At 42.8% G+C, this 10,945-nt stretch overlaps 1 protein-coding gene across 1 annotated transcript; it reads right to left on the reverse strand.

The window, feature by feature from the left end:
* Nucleotides 1-4,759: 4,759 nt before the first annotated feature.
* ndufa10 (NADH:ubiquinone oxidoreductase subunit A10) lies at nucleotides 4,760-10,418 on the reverse strand. Its single transcript, XM_020105046.2, has 10 exons — nucleotides 10,248-10,418; nucleotides 8,938-9,106; nucleotides 8,502-8,717; nucleotides 8,256-8,342; nucleotides 7,981-8,102; nucleotides 7,732-7,811; nucleotides 7,456-7,510; nucleotides 7,251-7,336; nucleotides 6,841-6,949; nucleotides 4,760-4,943 (listed from the first exon to the last, which is right to left on the reverse strand). The coding sequence occupies exons 1-10, from the start codon at nucleotides 10,320-10,322 to the stop codon at nucleotides 4,875-4,877; spliced, it is 1,068 nt and encodes a 355-aa protein (XP_019960605.1). The 5' UTR covers nucleotides 10,323-10,418; the 3' UTR covers nucleotides 4,760-4,874.
* Nucleotides 10,419-10,945: the final 527 nt, after the last annotated feature.

Here is a 10,945-nt window from a genome sequence, read left to right on the forward strand (position 1 = left end):
CTGGAGAACTCGTCGTGTTTTTAAATCATCTGTCGTTGTGATGATGCATCTTTTGCTTTGAAATTAATTAAATAGTTTTTAATGGTTTTTGTGCTTTACAGTGATGCATCACAATGAGACGGATGTGGATGTCCCTGATGGCTCCGCTCCTTATTTTGGGTCTCAGCATTGGGGAAGATTGGGATTGAAGTAAGTTTGTACGATAGATACTCTGATATCAAACTCTCTGGTATATTTGGACTGTGCGTTAAGTTGTGTTACGTTCCATCAGCACGTCACAGATTGGTCAGTAGCTGCTCCAGATGTGTGTTCATGTATTGATTGATTTACACTGTGATGATCAATGTCTTCCAAGGGGAAAGGAGAAGATTCCAGATGTTGCTTCGTCTCTCGTCAACTTCACGAACGACCGAATCACAGCTGGATTTCATTCCCGTCCAGTTTCACTCACCGACGCGTCGCCTCTGCTTCGGGTCCAGAGGTACCAACCTGTTCTGTGAAGATTTCCACCTCAGACGTTCAGTGTTACATTTCACCAGACAGGAAGCTGTGGCAGCCTCACACCCCCCCCCCCCCCCATCCTCCATTAGCTGGATGTGACTGCAGCGGACTGCTGTGCTGTCAATTATTCACACCGCCTTTGTCTGAGTCGGCCTGATGACCTGGCGCTGGGAGTACGAGCAGACAAGCTCCTTTCAGCTGCTGGCAGGCGTCTTGGCCTCCACTTTCTGCTGACTGTCCAGGCCAAGACGAGTTGATTTCTTACTTTGTTACACTCCGACTGACCCGTGAGGCACTTACTCCTCTTCTCTTTCTTCCTTCACACTCAACTCTGACCAGTTTTTTGTGTTGATGTCAGTTATTTTGCATCGGACGTCTTTTAAAGTTCCAGTGATTAAGATTCAGGAGAAAGGATCTATCGGTGTTGCTATGAGCTCTCTAACCTCAACCCTTTGTTTAAATACTTTATATTTACATCGGGGGCGGGTCCTCTCTACGGAGGCCGCCATGTTTTTTTTTTTAACAGCAGCCCAGTGAGGGGCGTTCAGCTGCAATATGACACTTCACCACTAGATGTCACTGAATTCTACACGCTGAACCTTTAAAGCATAACTCTCCCTGAGAGACAGCGCCCTCTGCAGTCACACGTGGAGACTCATTGTGTCGGGCACCAAATAATTTGAGATGTAATAATTCAGTAAAATAACTTTAATGACCAATCACCTGTTGAACACCACAAGGACCTGAGTAGTACCTTTAGAAATAATATATTATGGGATATAATATGTAATAAATCTGCATTAAAATGTCTAAAGACCGATGTTATATATTTTTGTTGACAATGTCCAAACCCACAGGAAATTTTACTCATAATGTACGTGAAGGTAATGAGGCGTTTTATTTTATTCACCTTTTCACTGCATCGTATCTTTTCTTACCAGCGGCTGCGTCGCTGTGAGTTCTGACTGAAAGGACCAAACACCCTCTGGTTATATTTGAGGTTGGGTTTGTTCGTGTTGGTTATCTACCTCATTACGCTGCACGCGTCTGTAAATGGGGAAAAAAAAACCATCGGACACAAAAAAAAAAAAAAAAAACGGATGTTTGTCAGACTCGGTTAACTCTGCACGTTCTCCCTGTCGGTCCGAGTCACCGAACCATCCAACTCATTTTAAAGCTCTTTTATCAGGAAGTTTCCTCGTGTTGCTTTCAAAATAGTTTTCTGTATGTTACAGCAGCAGAATGTAAAGGAATATAACAAGCAGGTTTAATTCTTCTTCTTTCTCCCTCTGGCCTCAAGGTTACTTCCCCGTCACGATGGTGTCTCACCTCTTCAGCTCCGAGGGCAGTTCGAGCTCGTTGTAAGGGATGTAACTGTCTCCCGGACCTGAAATATAGAAGCTCCTCACACAGAAATCGTCTCCACTGCTCTCAGCGACTTCCCATTCAACACGGAGCGCTTTGATCTGACGGAGAACTCTGACAGAACCCCCTCTGGCTTGTTTGTGGCTCTTTGGGTCTCAAGCGTTGGAAAGGGAATAACATCGCCTTTTGGCGGAGGACACGACTTTCATCAACTTCCAAAGTTTCCAGAGGCCGGGCCGGCTCTGAGTGCTGGAGGGAGACGTCTCACTCTGGGCGTGAGTTTGTCCTGTTTGACGTCCTGGAGAGCAGGACTTTAAAGAGCCTGGAACACCTTCGTGAAGACGGACACGAGTGGTTCTCAGAGGGAGTTGGACAACGTGTCTCCAACTTGTACCACCGTCCACAGATGAAGACAAAATATCCTGGATACGAATGCCTCCATTTTGCCTTTGGAAGCAGAATCTGCGCTCGACCAATCAGCAGTCACTATGAGCCAAGTCTGTTTATATCATCAAATAACGAATTAAAACCAAACTCATTTAGAAACTGTGTGTGTTTGATTTGTATTTTGGTCCATGTCCCATCCAATAGCCTGGAGGAGACAGGGTTATATAACCTATACAGAAAAATTCCAACTTTATATCAGCTGATATTTATAAAAAATGACTTGTAAGATGTTGTCACAGAAATGTAACTGAGGCTTGATGATAAAAACATAAAAGAGTTCTCATATCCACTCATTGATGAATTGGTCCGACTCTTGTCTGTGAGCACAAACTTTATTTCCAGTCTGAATTCAGTTTTGACTGAATGAGTAGTTACTGTGGTTCGTCTTCGTCTTTGTGACGCTCGCTGTGATAATTAAAGTTAAAGTGACACGGAAACTTCTCAGAAGTGGTGATTAACGTAGGAAGTTGTCCTTCACTGCTCTTTGAATATTTCCAGGCCAATTAATTAAATTCATGTTGAAGACTCATTTGTGATGAGATAATATAATAATATAATTTTTAATTAACTACAGGTGGGAGGGGTTTAGATTCATAATAATCATCATTAATAATTATCTCGATCAGCAGGTCCTGACACAGGAGCAGAAGAAGAAAATGTTTTAGATGAAAATGAGTGAAATCCTTCTGATTTATGTTACATGTGCTTTTCTGGACAGTTTGAGTTCCTAGATTCAGACAGAGCCGCTTGTTCTGCAGAGTCTGCTGGAAAACAACTTGTTGTTCTGCTGCTGTGGAGACGAGGCGGGTCGTTGTCTCCGGTCTGGATTTACAGATCGTGCCTCTTTGATCACTCTCTCCACCGGCTTTTGCAAACGCATCGAGCCGCTCGCAACTCACATTAATTAAAGGATTATGCAAATGGCTTCCACAGCAGCACATGAAAGCTGAACTCCCAACCTTGTGTTTTCTTTCTGTGTCTCTGCAGGAGCTCCGACCCGTCGGGGTCAAACCAATCGACCGCAGCGTGTCCTCTTGAGACAGAGTCAAATAAGACATCACGATTCAGCCTCTTTGTTCTAACTGTCCGTGTGATGGACATATTCAGGGCTGAAGCAGAGATTGTAACATGGAGAGTATTTTCACAAATAAAATAATCATTTCCCAGGTTAATCGTGTTTCAAATCGTCCTGGTGTGGTTTTAGGTTCTCTAAAATCTAAAATCTCTAATATCTAACACTCGTGTCACAGATGAACTCGGTTTTGAATTAAATACGTATTTAAATCCACGTCATCTACAGGGTCATCAAGGCTCCACCTTCTAGGTTGGAATACACGTGTAGCCTGACTTTGTCCGGGGGCGTTTGAGACGAGCTGCCAGGCGTGCATTATGCTAACGTGATGTCTCAATGAGAGGCGGGGTTTGGTCCGGACAACTGATGAGGGGTTTCGGGAGCGTCAGTGCTTTCTGTGCAGGAGAGAGGAGCATTACAAACTGTCCAATTATTAGTTTCTTGTGATTTAAAATTTTTCGTATACATGTGGTGATGCAATCTTCTCATCACCTCTTCCCTCAGCCTCAGAGGTCGTCTTGTGTCTCAGAGCGGCGGACATGTGAAGTGTTGGACGTGTTGTAACCTGTTCTCAGTCCTGTTCAGCTGGATCAGATTGAACAGTGTTGGAGCTGAGAACCAGTTGTGATGATGATGAGGAGGAGGAAGCTGAGCCAGATGATGAAGACTCACCTCAGTGAGATCTTCGCTAAGATCTGACAGCAGGAAGCAACAATTCACTGGAGGTTTAGCCACGTCTCCGCTGCACGCTGAGCCCAGTTTATCCTCATATCTGTGCCTGTGATCAATCCGTGATTACAACCTCGGCCCCGGAAAACAAACTAATCAAGTCTTTCAAAGAACAGGCGCTCTGTGTCTGGTCCTTCAAAATAAGAGTCAAGGCCAAATAAGTAGACTTGACAGAGGCAACGCGTTCTCGAGCTGTGAGAGGCTGAGAACTCGCTGAGTGAAAAGTAGACAGATGTTGGTGATGATGCTGCTGAGAGGGAAAGTAAGGTGATAGGAAACTAAGCAAAGTGTCAAATGTCTAATCTTAGAAAAAACACGAGGCAGAAAGGATCATAATGAGCTGAGTATGTTGCCCCTAATGTTGAAGTGTTAAGTCTCTATGGATGAAAGCGACAACAAATACATGTAAATGTAGTAATACATGGTTATATTTCAATTTTAAACTTTGAATAAAACCTTCACTATCCTGGGAAAACTTTAAGATTCTTCTCTTAGCTTTCGTAAACACGATATGAACAATTTCTTTACATTTAAACCAGCGGCTCGATTTAAACGTAGTTCAGTGACTGAACATGTTTCCTCTGTATTTCCAAAAACAAACAACTGAACTTCAATATTTCTTATAATGAAAACAAAGACAAGAGATTCATTAGATTCAAAATTTATTCTTTTAATACATACATGTTATTTGGGATGGACAACAGAAGACGACTGGATCAATACTTGACGAGTGGTCCAGAGTTGGGACCCGTGAACTCCTTCACTTCAGCCAGATGTACTTGTCTCCAACATCTGCATTATAACCGGGAGCGTACTTCTTCCCAGGAAGCTACAGGGAAACAAAACACAGCGCTGATTAAACGAGACACTTTTAATTCTCAATATAAAGACGATGGTTTACAAGTAAAGGGCGGATTGTTTATTTTAATCAGCAGAAAATTGCTTTATTTTGACAGTTTAATAAGTAAAGTAATCAGTGATAAGTAATCAACTATCAAAGTTTATCTTAGATAATTTTTTACTATGGAATCTGCAATGCAGCAACGCTGCAAACATCCTCAGCGACTTTTAATCTGTTGGTTCGAATGTGCCGAAGAAAATTACGCCACCACGTGTCACAGTTTCTCATTCTCTCCATGGAGATACAGGCTTACGACAAAATGTCGGGTCACAGCCTCCTGCAGCATAATGCAGCTTGATTTCTGCAGCAGGGGAGACAAAAAAAAGTCCCCAGTCAATAAACAGAAAAGGTCAAACCCAAATGTTTCTCTCCAAGACTGATGATACCAAAAGCCCCGCCGAATATTCCACATCTGACATTTGCCTTCTTGTAACTATGAGTCGCTCAATATTTCAGCGGAAGAAAATGATTTCAATCATGCTGACAGTGCTGCACAGGCTCTGCGTCACAGAGGGCGGAGGAGTAAGAGTAAAAAGAACCGCATGGATCGACTTCGACAAACGCAGGGTTCCTCGATAATGTGAATTTTTTAATAAAGCGTTCGACACAAGAGAGGAGATAAGTTATCGCCGGGTAATTACAAAACGCCAAACAAAAGGGCAACGCGTCCGCCAGTAATGTCAGGACTTCAACACAGCCGCAGACTCGTGAACTTAACGAGCACAAAGAACCGATCACGTGCACGAGGGTCTCACACCTCAGCCGACTTCACTCAGGAAGTTTTCTATAATCTGTGAAACGAACACCTGCGTGCATCTTTCTGTCTGTGCTTTATTTGTACAGAATATGCAAGTGTGTGTACTCGAGCAGATCAAGCACCAAGAATGTCTTCGTCTGTTTGTTTGTGAGCAGGATTACTCTAATACTACTCCAGTGAATTTAACTGTGGTTTAATAAGGGGACTGTTGGGCCTCGGCGGAGACGAGCGCTCTACTGAGTTCTAGTTTGGATTTGTTATAATTGGAGGTTTGTTTGTGTCCCTCTATGATGTGAGGAAACTCAGTTAATATGTTTGGCAGCTCATGTAAACGGGGACATCTCCGTGTGCTGAGACCATGTCTTTGATGCTTATCGTGAAATGCAGCAGACCTGCAGGTTTCATAGATAAATCGCTGACTTCAACAGCGTCAGGAACCATTGAGGAAAGCACTGAGTCTAAAGAATAACAGGGTCAGACATTTCAGTCCATCTCCATGGAAACACACTTTCCTCAAGCCCCATGCCGTCCTGCTGAAGGGAACTTCTTTTCCCCTCCACTTGAATTCCCTCGTGTTCCTGCGGCCCTGCAGACACCACGTGACGAAGGTGTCGCTGCACGTTCGACTGAAACCTTCCTCGACGCTCGTCCATAAATCTTTGCCTTTGTGACCAGGTAGTTTAATTTTCTTGCACGTTGCTGCCCCCAACTGTTGACAAGCGGAACGTGCACTCACCAAGCAATTCATGAGCATCACCATGGCGATGCTGTGGAGGAGCTCCGCACTCATTGTGAAACATAACACAACATGCAAACTGACCGAGTGTCACTGACTGAGCAGAAACATCCCTGATGTGCTACAGTGAATATTTTACTGCTGCGGTTGGTGAGGATTCTGATCACAGTCGTTCTCTGACCTCGAAGTTCAACAACACGTTTCCGAAGTGTCGCACAGCGATTGTTTTCTGTTTTATGCATTCTGGGTAAAGGATAGAGAACATCCCAGGAGATGAGCTGTTCCAGAAACACTACAACAAGCTAATAAATATATATTTTGTCTCAACCTACCGATCTATAAGCATAGTATTTTTCATCGTAGTCGTGGGCCCCAATGGTTATCTCTGGCAGGAACCTGGGTATGTGGGTCAGGGTTGAAACCTGATGTTTGTCTTCCACGCTGCAAAAAAAAAAAAAAAGAGAGAGAATAAAATAAAGAGGAGAAGAGAGATTAAGAAAAAGAAAAAGCTTCTGCAATATGTTGAAACCTGCTCTGCAGAATAGATTAACTGAGCGCAGCACACAAAGGGTAATTAGAGCAATTAGAGCACATTTGCATTTTCACTTCTCTACATAATTTACCTCAGGTTGAGAAGCTGAGAGTGTATTACGATGAATTGTGCAAAATGTATGAATCCAAATGCTCCTTTGTGTCATTTGCATTTTAATGTGATATCGTGCAAAAGTCATGAGGAACTCACAACATCCTCATGTGGTGGAAGGTGACGTCATCCTGATCCAACCACGGACCTTTCTCAAACTTCATATAATCGATGTCTTCTGCAATCTGCGGACAGCACACAGTGAATAACTGGTTCACACAAACAGCTGAGAGGTTTTATGGTGTAAGTTAATAGAATAATTAATAATGGTATCATAGAAATAATTATTCAAATACACTCTTACCTTTTCAATATCTTGGGCTTGGGTTGTATCGTAGTTGAGCACTTCTGAAGTTTCACTAAATCAAAATAAAACAAAAACATTCAAGCTTTTTGAATGAATTTAGTTTGGTCCATGTCTCATCCACTTATGTGGACTAGGTGGGGTGTAAGACCTATACTGCCAGCAGCCACCGGGCGGCAATCCAGAGGTTTTGGCTCCACTTTTACGGAGTTGACATGTCATCAATCTTTGTACCACCATCTTTACAGTATCCAATGTTTTTAAAGTTTTTCTTACCTGATTTTGGGCAGAAAAGTCTTCTTGTATTCATCCTCAATGTTCTTCAAATATGTCAGAGGAACATTCTGAAGATACGACTGAGAATAAAGAGTTTTAATCAATATCAGGGAACAATTCTAAAACTAAAAACCTGATTAAAACCTCCCACTTTACAGCAGTCACCTCAGAGGAGTGTATTCAGTCCTCTGAGGTGACTGTTACTTGGATTACTGTGTGGATGTGTTTGCAGTGACTTTGTCTCTCTACCTTGCCGCTCTGCTTCAGCTTCTTCTGCACCTCCTCAGCTGGCAGGTCCACATAGATAACAATGTGCGGAGGCAGGAACTCACAGATGCTTATGCCCTTCACCTCGTTGTAGTGCTGCACGCCTGCAGACCAAGAAATGTGTAAAAAGAACAGTATGGTGTTTTTCTTATCCACTTCCCAACTGAATTTAAATACTTTCTAGTTTATGTTTTAAAGGGAAGTTCAATCTAGACTATTTGTTTGCATCTTTTTATTTTAGTGACACTGAGACTCACACTCCTTCCGGATGTAGCCCTCTTTGAACATGGCCTCCAGGAAGACCATGTCACTGAAGGGGGATCGCTCTATGATCACACCTTGGCCTTAAACACAGAGAGAGATGCTGTTAGTACAACGTAAATCCCTTAAAGACAATTACATGAATATTATTACTGATTTTCAAAACAAGTAAAAACCGAATGTTTGTCTGATTCCTTAGTTGAATGAATCACAGGAAACAACAACCCCTGTGTGTGTGATACCTGTGGTGAGCAGGTGCTCGATGGCGTCGGAGTACTGCAGCAGCCTCATGTTGTACATCCACAGCTGCAGCCTGTAGCTGTTCCCATCAGCAGCTTTGGGGTCTGTGTAGAACTTCTCCAGGCTGCACATCCCATTGAAGTCCACAGGGAGAGGCTCCTTCTCTCCCGTCATCTTGTCCAGGTAGAAAGTGTCAGGCTCAGGCATGTAGTGCATTCCTGCAGATACACAATCATATGTTACTCTATTCATGCATCGCAAATACAGACCGCTTTGTCCTCCGACTGAAATATCTTACCGATAATCGAATCGTTTACCTGCTACCAAGACAATCAGCTGCGTATATTCCAAAAATGCCAGAATATACCTTTACTACGGTTACTGTTATATCCAATAACTTTGCAGGGACAGTTTATGCATCTGCCGTCAGGTATTTACCCAGTTTATCTGCCAGTTTCTGGGCCACCGCTCCTTTCCCTGACGCCAAGTTTCCATCCACAGAGATGATTTTGCTGAATCTGTTAAACCGAGGTGTCGTCCTCTCACCCAGAGCGTACGTCCACCAGCCATAACGAAGGCTTCTCACTGAGCTTGTGTGGACACCTGCCTGGATGACAAAAAAAACCCCACCACACTGAAAACCAGATGTAAACAATGGTCACATTGATCCGCTGCTTATATGGATGAAAAAGCTCAAAACAGAATCATTCCTTCACAACTTCTGTTGAATTTATCTCTGACAGAGATTGTTCTGGGTGTTTCTGAACAACATACGGTCTTTCATCAGTTACAAATGAGCAGCGATTACGAACTCAATCATGGTTAATGTGACATTTTCTGTTAGATTTATATATGGATTTGAATTGAACAATTACTTTGGACGACATATAGACATCAGAGAGAGGACCAAAATACTGAGGGTGAACTACAAAGTGCAGAATGACTCATAAATGTGAGTAAGTTAGTACATTTTATTCATAAACCCCTTAAAAACCGGAAATAGCAGAGTAAAACACAAACGAAGAATAAAAACTACACAGAGGGAACCATGAGGACCAGACCAAGTTAAAATATTTACAACAGATAAATAAACTGTTGACGGACTCTGCATTTTCTACAACTAAGGGAAGACAGTTAATCTGGGATGGACAGAAGATTGTGCAGAAATATAATGAGGGGTCAGCCTGAGCTGTGATTTACATGTTATTAAAATCTATTCTGCATTATATGAGTAACGAATGAAGATGACCTGTGTCATGTGTTAGTTAAAAGTGTGGCGGCTGCATTTTTGCATCAGTTAGAGCCGAGACACTTAATTTTAGATTGTGAATAACGAGCAACAATAAAAATGTTAAATCCAATCAACGACATAAATAAACTGAGGAAAACAATGGAGTTAAAAATCACATTTATCTGCATGAAGCTCGTCAGCAACACATGTGGATTAGCTTCTTTTTTATTGCTGCTCGAGTTAAAACATGTGAGGTTGATGATTATAATAATAAAATATGTGACCAGGTCCTGTTAACAGACTTTAAACAGACCAGTGTGTGTGTGTGTGTGTGTGTGTGTGTGTGTGTGTGTGTGTGTGTGTGTGTGTGTGTGTGTGTGTGTGTCTGTGCTGCTGTGACAGATTGTGATGCTAGCGGCCGGGAGGCTAGCTGGTTAGCTTAGCTTGTCCTTGTGGATCGTAAACGTCGCAGGAGGAGACATAACGCAGTAACTCTCCGGGGGTTTTCCGTCCTCACCTGCTGAGCAGCCTTCGCCGCTTTGAGAGCAGCGGCTCCGGACGTGATGACCAGGCGAGTGACCCTCAGAGCCATGACCGAGCTCCAGAGACACAACCTCCCGTCTGACCCAGGGACTCTCCGCTGGCGCTTCCGGCGACTGAATCACACGTCACGGTTTAGGGGCCTATAGCGACTCCGGTCTCGTGTTTAACGCGTCAGACCGCGTCCAGTCATCTCGCCTGAATATATTTATTTTTCACTGTTTTTAAACAGCAAAATAATCAAAGTTAAAAACAATGCAAATGTGTTGATATTTGATTTTGGGTATGAGTGAATGATTTTTATTATTTATATAATGTAATTAAGTATTATTTGTATTATTGTATTTATCATCACATATATTATGCGTACACGTATATATGCATAATTACACTTTTACTGTCATGAGGTCTTAATCAGTTTGCTCGACCGTGAATGTCATGAAACCACACGTCAAAAACATTTGCCGTTGCCATGTGACCATCTATAGGAAAAAAGTAGGAGGGGATACAAGGAGACTATGTTCAGACTCGGAAGATGAGCGGGAACATCGAGAAGTTGCATCACTGAGTCAAACTCATACGAACAGCAGGATCTACTGTGTTTCCTCTGGAGGTAACGTCCCCTGACGCGTCCCTTTGTGGAACCTGACACCACTAAGACCTCACTTTCTCCTT

Source organism: Paralichthys olivaceus, chromosome 10, assembly GCF_024713975.1.
Source record: "Paralichthys olivaceus isolate ysfri-2021 chromosome 10, ASM2471397v2, whole genome shotgun sequence".
NCBI classification, from domain to species: domain Eukaryota; kingdom Metazoa; phylum Chordata; class Actinopteri; order Pleuronectiformes; family Paralichthyidae; genus Paralichthys; species Paralichthys olivaceus.